Below are 26065 nucleotides of genomic sequence, written 5' to 3' on the forward strand. Positions count from 1 at the left end.
CTGACTCAATCTCCAGAGCTTATACTCACAAGGTCCCAACCAACTGTCGGGATCCTCATAGACTGTACATATGTAAAGACTGTTCCTGTTTTACCTCTGCATAAAATCTGCAGTAAAGTTTTCTACAGTTTTCTGAATCTCCGGTTGTGGACAATCATTTATTCCTCCCTATCGTTCTTGGGACGGGTGGCGATGGCCCTCATCCTGGCGTCACAACAGTTAAGGGTTAACCCAGCACCCTTTCATCACTGCACAGCTACACCCCATATAACCTAAACTCCCACAAGCTTACCACATACATTGGATAGAATGATGGTGATGGTTAAATGAACGATTGTCTGGTGAATGATCATTTCACAGACACAGCCATACACATTTTGGTCCATAATGGCCAATACAGTTTTTCAAATTGGCCATATATGATCAATAGCAACTGCAAAAAACGAAGATTTTGGGAAAAATGTTCTGGGAATGTTCAGAAAACATTCTGAGAACATTCTTTCCCAAAACATCTTTTATGATTGAATGATCTTTCATTCAACAATCTACCAAAAAATGTATATGGTTTAAAAAGTTAAAATGGTTGTTTATTATAAAATTTTACCTGAGGAAGCTTTTGGCTGAAATTCTCTGTTTTCATCTACAGTACCTTCAAAGCTGACATTTGTAAAATATATTGTCCTCACCCAGCATCTAGAACATCATGCAAACAGATGGTCAGTGTGTAGAACATTATGGCTTTTAGAAGATTGCTGGCTATTTAGTTTCCCTGTTGGCAAATCTATATTTACTATGCAAACTGTAAAGCCCTTAGGCATATACAAAATAAATAATTCAGTATCATGGTGTCTTGTAAGGGTGTGTTCTGATGTTCAGGTTTTCAGATGCAGTTTCTGAAGCCAAAGTCAACAACGGATGATAAATGGAGGACAGGTATTAAGGATAGACTGACTTCTCCTCTTTGTTAATCTGTTGTTGGCCTTGGATTTTAAAAACTGAATGTTCTCTGGTTTTTATATGATTTAAAAAAACCGATACAAGAACAAGCCGGTTTTCATGGGTCTGATCAAATCCGCTTTAGCATTTCCTTGGGAACCAATATCCAGGTTCTTAGCCTGTTCATGTTTCTGCTATGCACTGCTGCTCACCTTTTTGTAATGGGATTTAATGTGTAGGAGTTGATGACGGAAAAGTTTTCTTAATATTACACTTTATAAAATTGAAACTGACCATGATATTTGTTCTGAGCATGAGTGCATATGACTGTCCAATCTGTCATAATATTAAAGTACTAAAGTGCCTTTATCAGGTCTCCCCTTCTTTTGTGTCTGTAAGTAAAAGGCGCTAGAAAGTGGTCAATCACTCTAGGTGGGCGGGGTAACAAGACTCATAGGCTTTCTCTAGGAGTCCGGATAGCAAATTTTACATGAAAATACTTATTCAAATTATAAAAAATTTATATTGGAGCTTAGTTTCTCCCTCTTCCATATGCTGAGATATATTGGGTGTAATAGGAAATCTGACAAATCTACTTTAAGCACTGATAATTTTAACTTCCCGGTCACACAGAAAATCTTAAAGGGGTTCCCCCCGATGGAAAATGTATCTTTTTTTTTTTTTTTAATCAACTGGTGCCAGAAAGTTAAACAGATTTGTAAATTACTTCTATTAAACATCCTAATACTTCCAGTACTTATCAGCTGCTATATGCTCCAGAAGAAGTTGTATGTCTTTTCTATCTGACCACAGTGCTCTCTGCTGTCAGGCACTGTCAGGAAGTGTCCAGAGCAGGAGCAATACCCATCATGTCCATGTCAGGAACTGTCCAGAGAAGAAGTGTCAGCAGAGAGAACTGTGGTCAGACAGAAAAGAAATTAAAAAATAAAAGAACTTCCTCTGTAGTATACAGCAGCTGATAAGTACTGGAAGGATTAGGATTTTTAAATAGAAGTAATTTACAAATCTGTTTAATTTTCTGGCACCAGTTGATTTAAAAAAATAAAATTGTTTTCTAACGTAGTACCCCTTTAATCCCTTAAGGACGCAGGACGTAAATGTACGTCCTGGTGCGGTGGTACTTAACGCACCAGGACGTACATTTACGTCCTGTGCATAACCGCGGGCATCGGAGCGATGCCCGTGTCATGCGCGGCTTATCCCGGCTGCTAATCGCAGCCAGGGACCCGCCGGCAATGGCCGACGCCCGCGATCTCCCGGGCGTCCGCCATTAACCCCTCAGGTGCCGGGATCAATACAGATCCCGGCATCTGCGGCAGTGCGCGATGTGAATGAATGATTGGATCGCCCGCAGCGCTGCTGTGGGGATCCGATCATTCAGAACACCGCACGGAGGTCCCCTCACCTTCCTGCTTCCGGCTCCCAGCGTCTCCTGCTCTGGTCTGAGATCGAGCAGACCAGAGCAGGAGATGACCGATAACACTGATCTGTTCTATGTCCTATACATAGAACAGATCAGTATTAGCAATCATGGTATTGCTATGAATAGTCCCCTATGGGGACTATTCAAGTGTAAAAAAAATGTAAAAAAATGTAAAAGTAAAAGTAAAAAAAAAAGTGAAAAATCCCCTCCCCAATAAAAAAGTTAAAAGTCAGTTTTTTCCTATTTTACCCCCAAAAAGCGTAAATTTTTTTTTTATAGACATATTTGGTATCGCCGCATGTGTAAATGTCCGAACTATTAAAATAAAATGTTAATGATCCCGTACGGTGAACGGCGTGAACGGAAAAAAAAAAGTTAAAAATTGCTACTTTTTTAATACATTTTATTTTAAAAAAAATTATAAAAAATTTATTAAAAGTTTTTTATATGCAAATGTGGTATAAAAAAAGTACAGATCATGGCGCAAAAATGAGCCCCCATACCGCTGCTTATACGGAAAAATAAAAAAGTTAGAGGTCATCAAAATAAAGGGATTATAAACGTACTAATTTGGTTAAAAAGTTTGTGATTTTTTTTAAGCACAACAATAGTAGAAAAGTACGTAATAATGGGTATCATTTTAATCGTATTTACCCTCAGAATAAAGAACACATATCATTTTTTCCGTAAATTGTACGGCGTGAAAACGAAACCTTCCAAAATTAGCAAAATTGCGTTTTTCGTTTTAATTTCCCCACAAAAATAGTGTTTTTTGGTTGCGCCATACATTTTATGATATAATGAGTGATGTCATTACAAAGGACAACTGGTCGCACAAAAAACAAGCCCTCATACTAGTCTGTGGATGAAAATATGAAAGAGTTATGATTTTTAGAAGGCGAGGAGGAAAAAATGAAAGCGTAAAAATGTAATTGTCTGAGTCCTTAAGGCCAAAATGGGCTGAGTCCTTAAGGGGTTAAGCAATACACAGATTAGGTGTTTGTGAAATTAGATATGGTTTATTTCATTGGGGAACAAAGGTGTTGCGATCTGCTGGAAACTAATATAGCTTTATATAAAACATAAACAGTGTCTGTAATTCCTGAAAAGAGCTAAACACAGAGGCAGAATAAAGTTAACCAAGACTTGTAACCCTGTATAGAATCATCATCTGGATTGTTCCATAAGGGCAGTTCAGCAATGACTTCATGGAAATGAGCCATTGGTTTGGCCCAAGCTGTCTACTTTATGGATTAGGAGCAGACATCTTTTATGAACAGAACAAAGGGATCCAGTACTCAAGGGGTGTAGTAGATGTCCAGCATTTCGGAATTGATCATTATTGGCCCAGTGTATCAAGTATCTAAATTCTTCCAAGACATACAGTGGGGATCAAAAGTTTGGGCACCCCAGGTAAAAATTTGTATTAATGTGCATACAGAAGCCAAGGAAAGATGGAAAAATCTCCAAAAAGGCATCAAATTACAAATTAGACATTCTTATAATATGTCAACAAAAGTTAGATTTTATTTCCATCATTTACACTTTCAAAATAACAGAAAACAAAAAAATGGTGTCTGCAAAAGTTTGGGCACCCTGCAGAGTTAATATCTTGTACTGCCCCCTTTGGCAAGAATCACAGCTTGTAAACGCTTTTTGTAACCAGCCAAGAGTCTTTCAATTCTTGTTTGAGGTATCTTTGCCCATTCTTCCTTACAAAAGTCTTCCAGTTCTTTGAGATTTCTGGGCTGTCTGTCACGCACTGCTCTTTTAAGGTCTATTCAAAGATTTTCAATTATGTTGAGGTCAGGAGTTTGTGAAGGCCATGGCAAAACCTTCAGTTTACGCCTCTTGATGTAATCCCCCGTGGATTTCGAGGTGTGTTTAGGATCATTATCCATTTGCAGAAGCCATCCTCTCTTTAAAGGGGTTCTCCGGTGCTTAGACATCTTATCCCCTATCCAAAGGATAGGGGATAAGATGCCTGATCGCGGGAGTCCCGCTGCTGGGGACCCCCGGGGTCTTGCACGCGGCACCCTGTTTATAATCAGTCCCCGAACACGCTCCGGGTCTGATTACCAGCGACCACAGGGCCGATGGCGTGTGACGTCACGCCTCCGCCCCCGTGTGACGTCACACTCCGCCCCTCAATGCAAGCCTATGGGAGGGGGCGTGATTATAAACGGGGTGCTGCGTGTAAGGAGAACCCCTTTAACGTCAGCTTTTTAACAGATGGCATCCGGTTAGCATCCAAAATTTGCTGAAATTTTATTGAATCCATTTTTCCTTCTACTTGTGAGATGTTCCCTGTGCCACTGGCTGCAATACAACCCCAAAGCATGATTGATCCACCCCCGTGCTTAACAGTTGGACAGAGGTTCTTTTCATTATATTCTGTTCCCTTTCTTCTCCAAACATACCTTTGCTCATTCCGGCCAAAAAGGTAAATTTTAACCTCATCGTTCCACAGAACTTGTTTCCAAAGTGCATCAGGCTTGTCTAAATGTTCATTTGCAAAGTTCAAACGCTGATTTTTGGTGGTGAAGACGTAGAAGAGGTTTTCTTCTGATGACTTTTCCATGAAGACCATATTTGTACAAGTATCTCTTTATAGTGGAATAGTGTACCACAACTCCAGTGTCTGCCCATCTTTCTGGAGGTATTGTGCAGTCAAACGTGGGCTTTGAATTGTTTTTCTCACAATCCTGTGAGCTGTTCTGACTGTTATTTTTCTTGGTCTTCCAGATCTTGCTTTAACTTCCACTGTTCCTGATGACTGCCATTTCTTAATTACATTCCGAACAGAGGATATTGACATCTGAAAATGTTTTGCTATCTTCTTATAGCCTTCTCCAGCTTTGTGAGCGTCAACTATTTTCAGTTTCAGATTTCTAGACAACTGCTTAGAAGAACCCATGGTGCTGATTGTTGGGGCAAGGTCAGATGAGTCTGGGCATTTAAAACCTTTGAGATTGACATCACCTGGTCTTCCCAGATGATGATTGAAAACAATCCATGACACTGGCAGGTCTCGGCTTTGCAATGGGGGCAGTGCATGCTATAAATTCTGCAGGGTGCCCAAACTTTTGCAGACGTCATTATTTTGTTTTCTGTTATTTTGAAAGTGTAAATGATGGAAATAAAATCTAACTTTTGTTGACATATTATAAGACTGTCTAATCTGTAATTTGATGCCTTTTGGAGATTTTTCCATCTTTCCTTGGCTTCTTTATGCACATTAATACAAATTTTTACCTGGGGTGCCCAAACTTTTGATCCCCACTGTATAGTTTATACCATTTTTGTGTTACAATTTTTTTTTTGTGAGCCTCATTTTTAGGAAAAAAGTTTTTCTGTTATTGCATGTCAATTTTTCAAAGTGACAGGAAAAGGGGGTACGGAAGTGGTAATAGGGGGCACCCTGTCTCATCCCCAGCTAAAGCTGGAGTAATTAAGCAGGGCACTTCTAGCCTGAGGAGATTAAATGGGCCAACATTATATATAAGCTTATCTCCAATACCGAATCTATGGATTATTTCTAATAAATATGTACATTGTACAGAATCAGGGTCTTGGGTATGTCTAACATGGTCAAGGCCCAGTCCTGCTGCTGAGTCTAACACACCTGTGTGATGAGTTTTTTTCTCCTAAAATATTTAGAGGTGGACATACTGGTCATTAAAACAGACAGTTCTGTATGGGTTGTATCATGAATGATTTTGGCTAGCCATTTGGTAAGTAGTCAATAGAGGCTTTGTATTCAGTATTTAGTAGTGATATTGGTGGACAACACAAGATCCACTGTTGTCTATAGAGGATGATCACAGCTTACCTCCTTCGCTTCCTGGCGTATTTTACAGAGCATGCCCACAGCACTCTCCTGTAGAAGTCAATGACTTTTATTTTTTATAGTTTTTTTTCTTTTTGTTATTCTTTTAATGCTAAGATGAACATAGTGGGAGTTTTAAATATATTCTTTTTCAACTAAATGTATTTCTAGCTGTTTAATTTTCTAGTGATGTTTGGACATATATCCTTTAGCAGAAAAGATTAGAGTTTCTGGATGTATTGTATTTATTCTTACCTTATATTTACCTCCTGTAAATTAAAGAATAAATCATTTCCTCCCATTGGTGAAGTGTCATGTGTGGATGTATTTTTGGATTTAGTTACTAAAGATATTGACAAGACAGCGTCTCCCCGCTTGTCCGCGGATGCGACCAATCTCTCTTATGCAGAGAGATCGGCTATTAAACAACAACAACTACTGGTGTAAATATATACAGATGTATATGAACCTTCTAGAGGATAGGTTAACATATGAAACCTTACCCAAAGATCCCACCACTGCGTACAGACTAAAATTAAGAGAAATTCTGAATAGAGCCAAGGGAAATAGTCTCATTAATGAATCTGAGTATCAATTTTTGTTACCAAAAGCGGTCACTGTCGCAACCTTCCATGCCCTCCCCAAGATTCATAAAGGGGTCACGCCACTCAAGGGGAGACCCATAGTGGCGGGCATAGGGGGTTTGGGACAGAACCCAGGTATATACATCGATCAAATACTTAGAGAATTCGTGGTGTCTCTACCATCATATACACGAGACACCATGGATCTCTTACAAAAGATCGAAGGTATTACTATTGATGATGATACGTTACTATCAAGTATCGATGTTGAAGCATTATATTCATTGATACCACATGAGCTAGGCCTTAAGGCAGTAGCACACTTCCTGTCTTTTAGAGGAATTCACATGAAACCTCATAATGAATTTGTCATTGAACTGTTGCGGTTCACACTAACCCACAACTACTTTCTATTTGACAACAAATATTTCCACCAGCTCAGAGGGACCGCAATGGGGAGCCCTAGTGCCCCCAGTTATGCAAATCTCACTCTGGGCTGGTGGGAATCCACCCAGGTATTTGTGGGTCTCACGGAACAGTTCAATGAGCACGCCCTTTTATGGGGAGGAACTGTTCGGAAAAAACAGATTTTCTGAAGGAGGCACAAGATTTAAAGCGCAGATTTATTCATAGGGGATATCCGGACTATGGCTTAAGGACAGTTTACCATCATGCCCTTAGGACGTCCAGGGAAACTTTATTGACGCCTAAACAATCAGAAAATGTGATTAACCCAATGAGAATTGTAGCAACATTTGATAATGGAGTTATTCATATGCGAGAGATCTTACAATGTCATTGGAATATACTTCAGATGGACCCTGACCTCAAAGAACTAATATCAAATTATTCATAGATTACCTTTCGTAGGGGTAAAAATTTGGGAGATATGATCACACACAGTCACCTTTCCCCAAATACATCTAGTAGGACCACATGGCTAAACAGAGAACCCATACCACCGGGGAATCACCCATGTGGCCACCATAAAGCATGCCCCGATTTATCAAAGTTAAAAGAATTCATTAATGAGAATACGGGAAAGAGGTACAATATTAGGGACTTCATTAACTGTAATACGCGAGGCGTGATTTATTTGGTGGTCTGTCCATGTAATTAGAAATATGTGGGCAAGACCTTCAGAATGTTCAAGAAGAGGATATTAGAACACCTAGGAGATATCCGAAGGGAAAAAGATACCCCTGTAGCCCGCCACATGAATCACGCCCATAGAGGTAATGAATTTGATCTGAGATTTTTTGGTTTGGAAAAAATCAATCCATCCGCAAGAGGTGGGGACTTTGATAGGATCCTCCTGCAAAGAGAATGCAGGTGGGTCTATGAGTTAGGGACATTATCCCTCCAATGGTCTTAATGACCAACTCAATTTTGCTTGTTTCATATAAGAAAGTGGTCCCCTCTAACATACTGGTGACACCTAGGTAGATAGTGGAGACCCTAGTGGGCCTTAAGTCAGAAGTCACCATTAGCTTTGGGGCATGTTAGGCCAAGCAGGAGGTACCAGCGTGGGGCCGCCCTTTTTAGGGCGTAAACTCTCTCTAGGGTTAGGGTTTCAGATAGAGTAGGGTGAGATAGGATCCCTTGGGCCACACATACTCCCCTCTCACTCCCCCATGTTAGTTTTTCCATGGGACCACCTCCTAGTTAGAAATAACTCAATTGATAATTTATTATCTTTGATTGTAAAAATACTGTCAAAAATACTATTGGGTGTGTTTCAACTGGGTGTCGTTGGGGACCATGATTTATGGTCTACCACAGTCCTTGGGTCATTGTTCGGTACATCTCCCTTGGTATAGCGTTTTCAATAATGTTTATCCTAATAATATTACCTGATTATATACCTCTACAGATTAGTGTCAATACCTTTTACAGAATAGTCATGGGGTGACATTATATATAGAACGATTGGATCAGGTATCCTTTTTGATAGCTTAGGACACGTCATGATTCACCCCATCTGTACCTGTGGTACTAACTATCTTTTATGCCTCAATTGGCTTTAACTATCAATTGATTATGACATAGGGTTAAGTGACACAAAGAATGAGGGACCTGGTATCCATCGAATAGCCTAGGATACGTTGTCACTTAGCCCTTTTGTCATACTCAAGTTTGTGAACGTCTGCAATTATATGTCTCATGACACAAATAATAATTATCAAACAAAGTAGAGTTTTAGGATGCGCTTAATATGTATTTAAGTATAATGGCACATAAGGTATGCTTTGCTACCTGTAACTAGATTTTGATCAAGCTAGCCGTAATCACAACATTACATTTCCGGTCCGTTATTTTGACACTGCGCTCGGAACTTAGCCCCGCCCCCTGAGGCGTCAGAAAAGGGCGCGTCTCGACTGACGTAGTGCTGGTGAGACAGGATATGATGCCAGACGCCGGAAGGGTCGCATGGAGAGCACAGCGCAGCCGACATTAACAATACGGCTCCCCGCCACTGCGGGTTTGTGCTCCATCCGACTCTTCATACCGGTCATGCGGCGGGCAACTGTAAGTAGCTCCCTAGCGGCATAATTGCTAGGTTTCTTGCAGGTATCCCGGACATATTAGTGATTAGTACTTTTATGCTTTATTTCCTTTAGGTGAATGGAAACTAAACCGGGACTGTAAGTACAGTACCCAGAAATGTGCGAATATATGGCACTAAACAGGTCGAGACTATATCACTAGAGGCCGTTTTGTTTTTCTTTCAGGTCCGGAATGCCATATCTGATTGCTGCTGCAATAAAAAATATTCTACACACCGTATAATGAGCATCTGACCAAGGGTGCTATTTTTACCTTTTTCTTATAGGAGGCACTGTGTATCGGGTGCCACTATAATAATATTTCATGCTTTCAGATTATAACTATAATATTCATATGCAGTTTGTGCTAGTACCCTGATGATGCTCAACATCTGAGCAGAAACGCGTAGGGCATGTGCAATTAATATTGTGGATACAAAAAACCACTCAATAGTGGTATGAATTATGGTGATTTTTTTTCATATGGTTTAAGGTGATGGCATTGTTATATGCACTTTGATTTTGGTGTGGTTTTAAGCGACTTGAGTAAAAGTTACGTTTTAGGCACCCCCATTCTTTCCAATAGTGTAAGCTATATTGTTTTCATTGGTTGGAATTTTCTTTACTTATATGCTAGATGCCTCATTCTTTGGATCCCCAGAGGACACCTGCAGTCACACGATCATCAGGTCAAATACAGAAGGAGACATTGCTGCTACCTTAGTTTACTATATAGCATTCACTTGAGTATTATGTAACCTAGAGGAGAGAAGGTAGACGTGGTTATAAACCACTTCTGACTTCTCAAAGTCCCTGAAGGTCTCTGGCAGCTGAGCACATCCTTCTGTTAGGTTTCAGGGACTTGCTTCACGTGTTTACAGTGGACCACAAGCCATGACCTAGTCCTACATAGGTTTATGAAGAGAAAAGCACTGTCAGACTAGTTGTCTTATCACAGATGATCCTTTATATGAGTACTGTGAACTGGCTTATAAGAACTCTAGCAAACAACTAATTTCCTGGGGGGAAACGGTGCCCGAATTATTATTCTCCCTGGAGTGCCAGCTACAGGGGAAATATAATATTACATGCACCCATCCAAATAAATGTACTACTCCCCTTGTGGACAGGCTCTGTCTGCTAAATTTTTAGCACCCCTCACCTCTGGTGCGGTTCACAGCACAAGAGACTGCCTTTATCAATATTTTATTATGGACACAGTGACTTAGTGTGCGGTCTGGCTCTCTCTATGCATGTCAAGCTGAAGATTTAAGATTGTTTTTATCATTTAACAATTTATGGAGGGTCCATCTCTGCTGCACCCATTATGTCTCATGTCTATAGTTATTTTATCCAAAAATGAACGTCTGGATAAAACATGTAGAAAATCTTACTGGCAGAATATGGATCGGAGCATCAATTATTGAATTTAATGTATGACTGCAGATGTTCTGGAAGACAGTTCATTCAATCCAGGGCCCTGCTACCTCCTCCAGTTTCTACCAGCCAACATGGAAATATGGGTGCCCAAAAAAGGTTCTGCTTGTGTTTTCTTTATATCAAGTAATGTAAAAAAATAAGCATGGATTTATAAAACATGGTAATACATATAGTTCAAGTCAGTAAGTGAGGGTAAAATGGAACTCGATCTGTAGAGTTGATCTAGCAGCATTGATGATGTCTTGAGGGCCAAATCCAGATTAGCTGCTCATTGCAGAGAGTGATGAGACTAACCCTTTTAGTGACTTGTTTAGAGTCCAATACAATGTTACATTCATTTTTCAGAAACATTGCATTGACAAACAGTTTTTTCCTTTACTGCTCTTAAATTATGCGAATCCAGGTTAAGACTCAATTGAGTAATTTGGAGTTTTTGTGTTTCCATAGCAACCAGTAGGTCGTAGGTTCTTTAAAATTTGGTTATCAAGCATTATATCCATAGCAACTAGTCTGCCTTAGAGTACTTATTCATCTGTGTCGCAGCTAAAAACTAAATATGAGGAATTGTCATGTGGCAGAGGAAACCCTTTACTCTGTGTTAGGGGTACTTTAAGTTCACCTATAAAACTGTTTCTGTAAATTACATTGCCATTATAGAATACATTTTGTTTTTCGGGGAGTGTAAGAGTTAAATATCTGCATATATGCATAATTCATTGGTACATAATACACTTCCCAGTCAGCTTCTATTCAGAAGTTTCTAAAAACACTGGGGGAGGAGTCCCTGGTCCAACCTCCTTTCCGCAGAGGTCTAGACCCAATGTCTGGCAATGCCCATAGCAACCCCTCTCCTCGCTCTGCTCCTGTTAGGCAGACATACATTTTCTCTCATATTCAGTTCAGGTATAAATTTGTACCTTTTTCAAGTCAGAGCCTACAAGCAAGTGACAAGTCCTGTTCCAGTTGCAAGTACCAGCTAACTTAAGACAGATCTGGGTTGTGTGTGCAGTGATCATGGCACTGTTTGGAATCTGGAGAATTTCAAGCTGTGAGGACAGTGTTCTTTCAGTATCCTCTTTCCATCTTCAATAAGGAGAATCTACTAGCCAATGGAAGCGAATTGCTGAACAAGGGCCCCTCTGCGTACACTAATTTCTTTGCCAACCTACAGTAGGAGTTAAAGGGGTTATCCAGGAAAAAACTTTTTTTTTTTTTTATAAATCAATTGGCTCCAGAAAGTTAAACAGATTTGTAAATTACTTCTATTAAAATCTTAATCCTTTTAGTACTTATGAGCTGATGAATTTGAGTTGTTCTTTTCTGTCTAAGTGCTCTCTGATGACACGTGTCTCGGGAACCGCCCAGTTTAGAAGCAAATAACATAGCAAACCTCTTCTACTCTGTGCAGTTCCCGAGACAAGCAGAGATGTCAGCAGAGAGCACTGTTGCCAGACAGAAAACAACAACTCAACTTCAGCAGCTGATAATTATTGAAAGGATTAAGGTTTTTAATAGAAGTAATTTACAAATCTGTTTAACTTTCTGGAGCCAGTTGAAATAAAGAAAAAAGTTTTTTCCTGGAATACCCCTTTAATGCTGCACAGACGCTCTTCAGTGTATACCCTTCTCATAGGGTATTGTGCCTCAAAACCACGAGTAAAGTATGAGTATCTTCAACAAAGTAACCCAACTTGTGTAGGCTCTTCAGAGTGCATCTTATTAGACCCCACCTGTATCCTGTCTACAACTGCATTTTTATCAGTTAAACCACTAAACCGTTCGAGAAGCACACCATAGGATTTACAGTCAGTATATCTACTATTAAAGCAACCCTTAAAGGGGCAGGGACCCACTTTTCACTTGTTTGCTTAAAACATGTAACTTACCACTCAGTGCTAAAGAGATTGTGTTTTATTTGGATTTGAACAGAAAGTTCGGCAATGTTCTACGTTGTTTCCATGGTATACAAGTGTCCAGATCTCTCGTTCCTGCAATCTGCACTGCTGGAACAACCCATTTAATAAAACTTTTGTGCTCATCAATTAGATTTAAGAATGGGTTTTCTTACCAGGCAACCACTTTTAAGAACTACCTCACTATCCCCCCATATAGACCTATTCATTTAACTTCTTCATGTGCAAATGGTTTTATTATTTATTTTGCATCAGATTTTGACATGAACATTATTTATAGTCCTGTTTTTCTGCAAAGCCCAAAATATCCTAAACAAATAGAGGGAAAAATCCTGGAAGCAGGTTATTAGCTTTGACTGAATAAGTCTATTTATTACATTAGAGACCAATACATGTTTTTTTACACATACATTCTTCTGCCAGGATACAGCTTCTGTCTGCCTGCCAATAAATGGCTTACTGCGGCCCCTACATAGAGCTTTCTGTTAACAATCTGACCTGGAAAAAGTGATGTCATAGTTGGACCGATATGTTTTTAATCTGCAAGAACTGGACCTATTCTTAATTAAGAACAGAATCTCCATATAAGACTTTTATAATGTCAAGGCTTTGCTGATAGTTGTTCCTCAGGTCTAGAGATGAGCGAACTTACAGTAAATTCGATTCGTCACGAACTTCTCGGCTCGGCAGTTGATGTCTTTTCCTGCATAAATTAGTTCAGCTTTCAGGTGCTCCCGTGGGCTGGAAAAGGTGGATACAGTCCTAGGAGACTCTTTCCTAGGACTGTATCCACCTTTTCCACCCCACCGGGGCACCTGAAAGCTGAACTAATTTATGCAGGAAAAGTCATCAACTGCCGAGCCGAGAAGTTCGTGACGAATCGAATTTACTGTAAGTTCGCTCATCTCTACTCAGGTCCTCAAAAAAAAAAAGTCTATTTATTCTAAAAAGCAGTAAAGCAAGCTTGTTCACTGAAAACCACTGTAAAATATGAGAAGGGGACGTAGCCCTTTGATCTTGCCGAATACATATGACTTGTTTCTTACAACCTGCAAAATTCTTTGTCTTTAAAAAACATTTTTAATGGGAAAGCTATGCACCAGTAGTATCAACCCATTATATTATATATCGGTGTAGCAGGGTGGAGTTGGCTGTGAATAATTGTTATTATAAAATAATAATAATAGGAATGCATTTAAGTTTTAATAGGTTATGATGATATTGTTACGCCGAGCGCTCCGGGTCCCCGTTCCTCCCCGGAGCGCTCGCCTCATCCTCGTTGTTGCAGCGCCCCGGTCAGATCCACTGACCGGGTGCGCTGCGGTCCCGCCTCCAGCCGGGATGCGATTCGCGATGCGGGTGGCGCCCGCTCGCGATGCGCACCCCGGTCCCCGTACCTGACTCGCTCTCCGTCGGTCCTGTCCCGGCGCGCGCGGCCCCGCTCCCTAGGGCGCGCGCGCGCCGGGTCTCTGCGATTTAAAGGGCCAGTGCACCAATGATGGTGCCTGGCCCAATCTTCCCAATTAGCTTAATTAGTTTCCACCTGTGCACTCCTTACTTATACCTCACTTCCCCTGCACTCCCTTGCCGGATCTTGTTGCCCTTGTGCCTAGTGAAAGCGTTCCCTTGTTTGTTCCTAGCCCGTGTTCCAGACCTCCTGCCGTTGCCCCTGACTACGATCCTTGCTGCCTGCCCCGACCTTCTGCTACGTCCGACCTTGCCTTTGTCTACTCCCTTGTTCCACGCCTATCTTCAGCAGTCAGAGAGGTTGAGCCGTTGCTAGTGGATACGACCTGGTCACTACCGCCGCAGCAAGACCATCCCGCTTTGCGGCGGGCTCTGGTGAAAACCTGTAGTGACTTAGAACCGGTCCACTAGCACGGTCCTCGCCAATCCCTCTCTGGCACAGAGGATCCACCTCCTACCAGCCGGGATCGTGACAGTAGATCCGGCCATGGATTCCGCTGAGGTGCCGCTGTCAAGTCTTGCCGACATTTTCACGATGATCACCCAACAAAATCACCAGCTGGCATACTTGTCCTCCGTGAAACAGCAACTGAAGTCACAGTTACAGCAGCTGCTGTCACTGACACAGCAGCTGCAACTGCAACAACCATCTCCTCCGCCGTCTCCTGCAACTCCTCCGCAGCGTCCGGCCATGGATTCCGCTGAGGTGCCGCTGTCAAGTCTTGCCGACATTTCCACGATGATCACCCAACAAAATCACCAGCTGGCATACTTGTCCACCGTGACACAGCAACTGAAGTCACAGTTACAGCAGCTGATGTCACTGTCACAGCAGCTGCAACTGCAACAACCATCTCCTCCGCCGGCTCCTGCAACTCCTCCGCAGCAACCGGCCGCTCCTAACCCCTGCTTGTCCCTGCCGGACAAATTTGATGAGGACTCTAGACTCTGCCGTGGTCTCCTTTCTGGAAAGGCCTTGTCTGGGGCCACACCACTCTGGGACCGCAATGATCCTGCCACAGCCACAGTCCAGTCCTTCTTCGCTGAGGTCCGTGGTGTCTTCGAGGAGCCTGCCCGAGCTTCTTCTGCCGAAACTGCCCTGCTGAACCTGTCCCAGGGTGTTTCTTCCGTTGGCGAGTACGCCATTCAGTTCCGTGCTCTTGCTTCCGAGTTGTCCTGGAATAGTGAGGTTCTCTGCGCGACCTTTAAAAAAGGCCTATCCAGCAACATTAAAGATGTTCTGGCCGCACGAGAAACTCCTGCTAACCTACATGAACTCATTCATCTTGCCACTCGCATTGACATGCGTTCTTCCGGATGGCGTCTGGAGCTCCGCCTGGATATGGACTTTGTTCGCACGAGGCGTTTTTTCTCCCCGGCTCCTCTCTCCTCTGGTCCTCTGCAATCCGTTCCTGTGCTTCCCGCCGCGGAGGCTATGCAAGTTGACCGGTCTCGCTTGACACCTCTAGAGAGGACACGACGCCGCATGGAGAATCTTTGCCTGTACTATGCCGGTACCGAACACTTCCTGAAGGATTGTCCTATCCGTCCTCCCCGCCTGGAAAGACGTACGCTGACTCCGCACAAAGGTGACACAGTTCTTGATGTCAACTCTGCTTCTCCACGCCTTACTGTGCCTGTGCGGATATCTGCCTCTACCTTCTCTACTATGGCCTTCTTGGATTCCGGATCTGCAGGAAATTTTTTTTTGGCCTCTCTTATCAACAGGTTCAACGTCCCTGTGACCAGTCTCGCCAGACCCCTCTACATCAATTGTGTTTACAATGAAAAATTGGACTGTCTCGTGCGTTACCGCACGGAACCCCTCCTAATGTGCATCGGACCTCATCACGGAAAAATTGAGTTTTTTTTCCTCAGGTTCTTTGGCCCCAAGAAGAGGGGGAGACCCAAGGGGGGGGGTACTGTTACGCCGAGCGCTCCGGGTCCCCGTTCCTCCCCGGAGCGCTCGCCTCATCCTCGTTGTTGCAGCGCCCCGGTCAGATCCACTGACCGGGTGCGCTGCGGTCCCGCCTCCAGCCGGGATGCGATTCGCGATGCGGGTGGCGCCCGCTCGCGATGCGCACCCCGGTCCCCGTACCTGACTCGCTCTCCGTCGGTCCTGTCCCGGCGCGCGCGGCCCCGCTCCCTAGGGCGCGCGCGCGCCGGGTCTCTGCGATTTAAAGGGCCAGTGCACCAATGATGGTGCCTGGCCCAATCTTCCCAATTAGCTTAATTAGTTTCCACCTGTGCACTCCTTACTTATACCTCACTTCCCCTGCACTCCCTTGCCGGATCTTGTTGCCCTTGTGCCTAGTGAAAGCGTTCCCTTGTTTGTTCCTAGCCCGTGTTCCAGACCTCCTGCCGTTGCCCCTGACTACGATCCTTGCTGCCTGCCCCGACCTTCTGCTACGTCCGACCTTGCCTTTGTCTACTCCCTTGTTCCGCGCCTATCTTCAGCAGTCAGAGAGGTTGAGCCGTTGCTAGTGGATACGACCTGGTCACTACCGCCGCAGCAAGACCATCCCGCTTTGCGGCGGGCTCTGGTGAAAACCTGTAGTGACTTAGAACCGGTCCACTAGCACGGTCCTCGCCAATCCCTCTCTGGCACAGAGGATCCACCTCCTACCAGCCGGGATCGTGACAGATATGAGAGAGAAACTGACATATTCAGCTCTGCTGCGTCTGTGTATCTCATTTCAGAATTTGCGGGAGTTCTTCCAAGAAAAGTATGGAGCAGTAAAGGTCAATACAGACTCTCAGGTTAGCAGCTGGGAATTTAGCCGCAGCATATAGGGCTGTAGACACAGACCATCATAAAACAGCCTGCACCTGACTTATAGTGAAAGGCTGGACACAAGGAATTTCATTTCATATTCCACTGTTGGAATTGCTTCAACTCATAAAGTAAAGGATTCTAATAGTCTGAGTATAGCTTAAAGCAATTCTCTAATATACAAGTTTGGATTTGTCTGAGGTTAATGTAACAGTCCTATAGGGATAACACAAGGTGGTTTAGTATGTATTCATTGTATAGTCAGCCAGTCCAAAGCTGTAAAGTGGAAGACAAATCTGTGTGACAGCTCATTACAGTACTATTGATTCCTATGGAACGTTCAGTGACATGGTGCACAGCTACTTCAATACTCGGACAGATATTTTTTTCCTTATTGATATGTCCGTTATGTCAAGGTGAACATTCACTATAATAACATATCCTAAGTGCAATGTGGAAATTATTGGATCAATGTATATTAGAGAATTGCATGAATAAATCAGTGTTTTTACGTGGTGGTTTTATGGTCTACGTCAAAATGTCACCTCACAGGGTAACAGCATGGGGTCAGAATTACACATTTACCTTTGTTTAATATCAGATCAGTGATAATTAAGTAGGTAAGAGCAATATTATTCTTACAGGCATCACAGAGAGTGCCAAAGTTTCACTGCTCTTACAGTAAAAAACCCCCATCTTTGCTGGTGTAGAAACCTTCTTTCCTCTAGATGTAGAGGATGCCCCCTTGTTATGGATACAGTCCTGGGTATAAATAGATCATGGGAGAGATCTCTGTACTGTCCCCTGATATATTTATACATAGTTATTAGGTCGCCCCTAAGCCTTATTTTTTCAAAACTAAATAAACCTAATTCTGATAATCTTTCTGGGTACTGTAGTCCTCCTATTCCCCGTATTACTCTGGTTGCCCATCTTTGAACCCTCTCCAGCTCCACTATATGTGCCCAGTACTGTACACAGTATTCCATGTGTGGTCTGACTAGTGTTTTGTAGAGCGGTAGAATTATTTCCTTGTTGTGGGCATCTATACCCCTATTGATGCACCCCATGATTTTATTTGCCTTGGCAGCAGTTGCCCGACACTGGTCACTACAGCTAAATTTACTGTTAACTAAGACTCCCAAGTCCTTTTCCACCTCAGTCGCCCAAGTGTGCTCCCATTTAATACATAATCCCAGCCCGGATTTTTCTTCCCCATGTGCATTACCTTTCATCTGCCACTTCCCAGCCCAAACTTCCAACCTATCCAGATCCATTTGTAACAGTGCACTGTCCTCTATAGTGTTTACCGCTTTACAGAGTTTAGTATCATCTGCAAAGATTATTACTTAACTATTCAACACCTCAACAAGGTCATTAATAAATATATTAAATAGAACAGGACCCAAGACTGACCCCTGTGGTACCCCACTAGTAACAGTCACCCAATCAGAATAAGTACGATTAATAACCACCCTCTGTTACCTATCACGTAACTGAGCCAGTTACTTACCCACTGTCACACATTCTCCCCAGACCAATCCTTCTCATTTAATGCACCAATCTTTTATGTGGCACCATATCAAATGCTATGGAAAAATCCAGATATATGACAACCAGTGATTCCCCCTGGTCTGGAGCTAACCTCCTAATAAAAGCTGATCAGGTTAGTTTGACAGGACCGATCCCTCATAAAGCCATGCTGATCTGGAGTAATACATTTATTTGTATCAAGATATTCCAAAATAGCATCTCTTAGAAAACCCTCAAACAATTTACATAAAAGAGAGGTTCAACTAACAGGCCTATAATTACTGGGGTCACCTTTTGACCCCTTTTTAAATATTGGCACCACATTTGCTATGCGCCAGTCCTGGGGAACAGTCCCTGATACTATAGAGTCCCGGAATATTAAATAGGGGTCTGTCTATCGCATTACTTAATTCCTTTAGAACACGGGGGTGAATGCCATCTGGACCTGGTGATTTGTCTATTTTGATTTTTTGTAAGCAGCACTGTACTTCTTCCTGGGTTAGACAGGTGACCTGTACTGGGGAGTTTACCTTATCTCGCTGTATTTCACCTGGCATTTTAATTTCCTCGGTGAATACAGTGGAGAAGAACTTGTTTAATATATTTGCTTTTTCCTGATCCCCGTCTATAATTTCTTCCTCATCATTTTTTAAAGGGCCAACACTTTTTGCTATTTATATAGTTAAAGAACATTTTGGGGTTGGTTTTACTCTCTTTGGCAATGAGTCATTCTGTCTCTATTTTTTTTATATAACTTTTTAATACTTCTTCTCTGCCGTCCTGTTTTAGTAGTTTAAATGCTTTTTTTTTGTCATTTATTGCCCCCTTAACATTTTAATTCCTAGGGGCACCTGTGTTACTGAATTAAGGGTTGCTATGTGTTCAAGTTATATTCAAGGAGCACAGTGTGTGGTGCCGTTATATCCTGGGGCCGCAGTGTCTACTACCGTTATATACATGGGGCTAAATGTGTACTTCAGTTATATTCAGGGGACACGGTGTGTGTTACAGTTATATTCAGGGGGCATATTGTGTGATTCATTTATATTCAGAGGGCACAGTGTGCGGAGCAGTTATATTTAGGGGATATAGTTTATGGCATTACTATAGACAGAGCAGGCAAAGTGTGTTCACTAAAAGCCTTTGTAAAATGGAATTCAGAGGCATAGCCCTTCGATTTCCAGAGGATCTTGCCAAATATCATACATATCACTTGTATTATTGCCTGCAATATTCTATTATTCAATTATGGAGTTACTGAATTAAAGGGGTTGTCTCATCTACCCTGATTACCACTCTCTCTGCTGCTCTCATCTGCTCATGCTCCTGGGATGGCTGGTGGACAGGCTGGGGTCAGAGGCAGGTCATTTGCTTCTGTGTCTGACAGCTCCCAAGATAAAGCTCTATACCTGCAGTTGTCTCATGAATGGGCTGAGATAAGCCGGAGCAGGGAGCCTGATGTACACTCAGCTCAGGAGCTACAGCCACAGGGTGTGACATCACCACTGCTTCTAAAACGAGCTTATGGACTGGAACCGTGTCGACAAGAGGGAAGATAAGATGAGATATCTACTGAACCAGGCAAGTTTGAAAATAAAGTCAATTGCAAACATATTTATGCTGCCATTCTCTACACATAAAGACATGATTAAAGAGATGGGAATACCCCTTTAAAGGGGTACTCCGGCGCTAAGACATCTTATCCCCTATCCAAAGGATAGGGGATAAGATGCCTAATCGCGAGGGTCCTGCCGCTGGGGACCCACGTGATCTTCCACGCCGCACCTTGTTAGAATCAGCCTCCGGAGCGTGCTCGCTCCGGGTCTGATTACTGGCGATCATGGGGACAGAGCATAGTGACGTCACAGCTCCGCCCCATGTGACATCATGCTCCGCCCCCTTAATGCAAGCCTATGGAGGGGGCGGGACAGCCGTGATGTTACTATGCTCCGTCCCCGTGTTCGCCAGTAATCAGACCCGGAGCGAGCACGTCCTGGGGGCTGATTCTAACAAGGTGCATCGTGGAAGATGCATCCCAGTGGCGGGACCCCCGCGATCAGGCATCTTATCCCCTATCCTTTGGATAGGGGATAAGATGTATTAGCGCCGGAGTTCCCCTTTAAGGAGCGCTACATGATGCAGTTATATATAGGGGACACAGTGTGTAGTGCAATTATATTTAATAGGCACAGTGTATTCAGGGCAGGGAATGTGGTGCAATTTATAATGATACAGCACAGTGTGTGACACTAGGAGGATTTGCTGCAAAAAAGATAAGGAGAAAATTTGGAGGTCCAGGGGAGCATTGTTTGCACCCTCGCTTTGTGATGGGTTAATGTGGTAGTTTGGAGCAAATTAGAAACTCCAGCAATGCTACCATTCCGCTACTATTCCAAGTACAATATAGGGGGGGGGGGAATATATATATATATATATATATATATATATATATATATATATAAATAATAGATTTATGTATTTCTATTTTAAAAGAAATGCACAGTATAATGTCTTAAAATACAGCCTGGCTACAGTGTAGTAAGGACTTTAAGTGTCAGGCTGGTTCATTGCCATTATACGTTTATTAATATGAGAGGCTTTAATAATGTGTTACAGTTGCAGTTTCCTTCCTTCCTTAGTTTCTTGGAACAATTTCTAACACATAGGAATCACAATACTGCATACAGTTCTGTCACTTCAGCCTGATTAGAATTTGCCAGGACTGTCCCACGTATTGACCCTGTCCTATCAGTCTGTTTGTTATTCTAGTTTCCCAAGTGCATAACTAGTTATCAAGGTTTCCTAATCGGTGTTTTATTGAGAGGAGATTTTTGAGAACATTTCCAGCAGAGTTGGATGTTGTTGGCAGCGCTGGAGTCGTCGCTGTTTCCCTGCCAGACCCAACTGCTTTTTCTCATTCCCAACAATTAGGGAGGAATCTCAACTTGAACTTCAATCCAAGAAGAAAATTCCCACCACACCTTAAAAGAGCAAAAGAAAAGTGCAGAAAGTAAACTTATTGTACAGGAGATGGAGGTAAACCATGGCTCTATGGGATGTCCGGTCATTCATTAGGGTACTGGACCGGGGTGATGCTGGGACATAAAGCTCCACAAAAGCTATACAGGTACTAGCCAAAATAATATGGGCAGACTAAAAATTGGTGTAATGCCTGGCAAGTGGGAAGTCTCTACCAGCCTGGCAGGATCGCTTTTAACTTGTATATGTTGAAACTAATAGAAAAATGAAAGCACCACTACTCCGTACATACCACTTGGTAATATTTCATTATAATGTGATATTTTATCATTGTTGATCGTGAGGTGTTTTTTTTGTACTGGTTAGTTATACTCTATATTGCACTTGCTTCTCATTGATATAACTTTGGTTAGGCAATGGACACCTGTAAGGGAACATATTTATTACCCTTTTATTCTACTTATAGTCACATTGGATCCAGGAACCACCATCTAAGTCTCTTCTTCCATTGAGGAGCATTTTTGTTTCTATATTTGTACAATTATAAATGTCACAAAGGAGTACTTTGGTGAAAAAAAATTTTTTTTTTAATCAACTGGTGCCAGAAAGTTAAACAGATTTTAAATTACTTCTATAAAAAAAAATCTTAATCCTTCCTGTACTTATTAGCTGCTGAATACTACAGACGAAATTATTTTCTTTTTGGAACACAGAGCTCTCTGCTGACATCACGAGCACAGTGCTCTCTGCTGACATTTTAAGAACTGTCCAGAGTAGGAGAAATTCCCCATAGAAAACATATGCTGCTCTGGACAGTTCCTAAAATGGACACAGCAGAGAGCACTGCGCTCGTGATTCAGCAGAGAGCACTGTGTTCCAAAAAGAAAAGAATTTCCTCTGTAGTATTCAGCAGCTAATATGTATTGAAAGGGTTAATATTTTTTTATAGAAGTAATTTACAAATCTGTTTAACTTTCTGGCACCAGTTGATTTAAAATAAAAAATAAAAGTTTTCCACTGGAGTATTCCTTTAAATGTGTGTCATTTTGTGCATTTACATTTTAATAAAATGTATCTTGTTAAAATATGTTTCAAACATATGTTTTTTTTCTTGGTTATTTATGAATATCCATCACTGCCATAAAGTTGCAATGCCTACTCTACCACTGCTCTGTTTGAATGGGGGACTTAGGACCTCATTCTTGTGATCAGTGAGGTAGTCTTAGTGGTTAGACCACTCCTCCTTACACAACCTTTTCAGTCCCTTGATATTTTTGAAAGAAGCAGAGATCCCGGCACCAACGGCTTGAATTCAAATCAAAGATTTATTTGTAATATAGCATATTACACACGCACGTTGCAAAGACGCGTTTCGGCTATCACAGCCTTTCTCAATCGAATACAAAGATAAATGAAAGACATGCTTTTATACGTAACATGCGGTGATTGTCGGCTTCAGCTGGGTTAAATGATGATTGACAGTTACACCGTCCGGTGATATCATCATGTCATGGGAGGATCAGGGAGCCGCCGGAACACGTCACATCCCGAGAAGCATGTGGAACAGGTAAATAAACAATGTAAACACAGATACATGTGGGGGAAAAAAATTAAAGAAAAGAAAAACAATGGGAAAAAGGAGGAGAATACATAAAGGTATACGACCATACAATTAGATTCCGTAGACTAACATGTTAGGCTATATTTCCAACAGGGTAATTTTAGACATTATACTGTACAATTTTTTCAAAAAAGACATCAATCAAAACAGGAAGAGTTATAGTAGGAAACTAGTTAACTCATAATCCATATTAAGACCTTTCGGTTCAGTAGTGTTGAGTTTATGAGCCTTTTGATGTCACCCCCTCTACGTGGAAGGGTGACTTCTTCCAGGACCTGAAATTTCAATTGTGAGATATTGTGTCCATATTTTTTAAAATGTTATGGAATTGGAAAAATTGTGTTACCGCAACGAATTGTAGATTTGTGGCGATTGATCCGATTACCAATGCTCTGAGTTGTTTCGCCTATGTAAAGAAGGCCACAAGGGCATTTAATGCTATAGATCACATTTTTATTTTTACAGGTAAAGAAGCCATTAATGGAGATCGATTTGCCAGTGTGAGGGTGATGTACGGTATCTCCTTTGATTATATGGCTGCATTGTGCACATTGAAGACAGGGATATGTGCCCTGTTTTCTACTTTTTAAGAACTGTTGCTTGGGAATTTTTTTTAAAGTGCCACCATCAGCCCTAACTAATTTGTCTTTTAAATTAGGGGGTCTTTTATTACAAATTAAAGGGGGTGAAATTAATTCTTGGATTTGGGGAAAACTCTTTTGTAATATGGACCAATGTTCTCTCACTATGTTATCTATTTTAAATTGTAGTGGGTGGTAGGTGCTTACAAAAGGTATTCTTACAAAAGGTAGTTCCTGTAGTCTCTCCTGTCGAATGACAGTGTTACTGAATATGCGTTCAGGTAGGGGCCACATTCGCACCCATAGGCGAGCCTCTGCGCTCTAAAAAGAAAGTGTCCTCATACAAAAATAATTTTCATGTAATACCAAATGTCAAGGAAAAAGGCTTTTTGGTCACTGGTGTAAGTGCTATCTGTAAGTAGCCATCGTACCGATTCAATGCCCCTGGAATGCTCAATAGAAGTGTATAAGCTTGTGACGTCTATGGTGACTAGCCATGTCTCTTGTGTCATGTCTTTAATGTCAGATATTGAGGTAAGAGAGTCAGATGTATCAAGGAGAAATGCTTTAGTTTTTTTGGTTAAGGGAGTCAATGTTTTCTCTAACAGGATTGACAGAGGTGAAAGAATGGAATTTGTGGAGGCCACGATTGGCCGGGGGGGGGGATTATTGAGATCTTTGTGTATTTTGGTCAAAACGTAAAATACAGATGTGATATTTGATATTTTTGGGCTGTCATTTGGGCTACCCAGATTGTTATAACAAAGATTATGAATTGGGTTAAAATCTTAAAACTAAGAATCTATTGCAAAATTCTTCCCACAGTGTTTTTCTTTGTATAAAGTCCCCTTTTTTCACCAAATGTGACCATAGTGTGCTTGACCAACAGTTTGTTTTTCTTTGTTTGTCTTGTCTAACCATAATGCACAATTCTGTCTCTGCGTCCAATGACACTTTGCAGAGTTCAGATACTGGATTTTGCGGCTGGCTGTGTGGACAGGCTTCTTTTGAGGAACTCCATAACCCTTTAATCATGGAGGTGACGTCTGACAGGAAATTTTTAAAATTTGATACCCCCAAGAGTAAACTAAAATGTGGTGTTTTTACAATGTGATCTTTGATATTATCTTTGCCTCTCCTAGCACCCTCCTCTTTGTACATGAGGACAGTCTCCCCTCCAAGCAGGGTTTCATCTCTTGCTTTTCAGATCCTTATATTATCAGCTTGATTGTGTATAATGCTCATACCAAATGGCATACTTTTTAACTTTTTTTTAAAATAATTTTTTGTTACAGTGGGAGCCTATAGACAACATATCCCACTGCACATCTATACAGTGGCAGGCATCACAAGCCTCCGTCAAATATATATAATTAAAACCCTTTTAAAGTTTATAAAGGAGGCTATTATCAGTATGTGAACAGAACCTTAGTATTATAGCTCTATATGCTGTGAAGATTAAACTATTTCTTTGGCTGTATTTGTGACCTTCTTTTTTTATTAATAATTTTGCAGGTTGTTGAACGCAATCAAACCAGGACTAATAAAGAAAATCAATAGACTGCCTACACCCATTGCGGGGTTGGTAAGTTCAGCTAACTTATTCCTGTAAATAATACTGAATGTACCACGATCTTGTGATGTGTGTAGTTTATTGACTGATCTGAATTTTACTCTAGCTTAATTTTCGTGTGACAGTCTAACTTGGGAAAACCTCTTGAATAGACAAATCTTTAACACTTGGTCTATTATCACCTATGTTGCATATAGGTGATAAGTCTGATTAGTGGAGGTTTGACTCCTATTGACCCTCACTCACTATGGGACTGACAGAGATAGCCGAGCACAGTACGTGGCTGTCTTTATCAGTCCCATACAAAGTGAAAACTCCTTTTAAGGGTCTATTCATACGTACAGTATTCTGCGCAGATTTGATGCGCAGGATTTCAAGCTGTGTTCCGTTTACATTGAAATCTGCAGCAGAAAATCATGCGCATCAAATCTGCGCGTCAAATCTGTGCAGAATACTGTACCTGTGAATAGACCATAAAAGGATATTCCAGGAATAAAAAAAAATGGCCTTTTTTCTTTCAAAGACCTCTCCCTGTCTGTTTCCAGGTTGGGTGTGGTTCTGCAGCTCAGTTCCATTGAAGTGTATGGAGCCAAGTTGTAATACCACACCCAAAGTGGAGACAAGGAGGGCGCTGTCTTTGAAAGAAAAAAGGCCTTTTTTTTTTTATTCCTAGAATACCTCTTTAAGATTACCCTATGTTGTTTTGTAAGTAGCAAATGGGTTGTCACTTCAAGACAACCCCTTTTTAGATCAAAACTGGCATGGAGATTTTTAGGGGAATTATTGTTTCGTACCATTTTGTCATGGAGTTGTAAAAGTCTTACTTCTCTTAAGATGGTATTACAT

At 41.6% G+C, this 26065-nt stretch overlaps 1 protein-coding gene across 1 annotated transcript in view; it reads left to right on the forward strand.

Annotated features, from left to right (window-relative positions):
• Positions 1-26065, forward strand: part of LIMCH1 (LIM and calponin homology domains 1) — a 357736-nt gene that overhangs the window by 144967 nt on the left and 186704 nt on the right. Inside the window, exon 3 of the mRNA XM_056557079.1 lies at positions 25162-25231. Within this exon, the coding sequence (XP_056413054.1) occupies positions 25162-25231 (70 nt within the window). The remainder of the gene's footprint in view (positions 1-25161; positions 25232-26065) is intronic.

The sequence above is a fragment of the Hyla sarda genome, chromosome 1, assembly GCF_029499605.1.
Source record: "Hyla sarda isolate aHylSar1 chromosome 1, aHylSar1.hap1, whole genome shotgun sequence".
Classification (NCBI taxonomy): Eukaryota; Metazoa; Chordata; class Amphibia; order Anura; family Hylidae; genus Hyla; species Hyla sarda.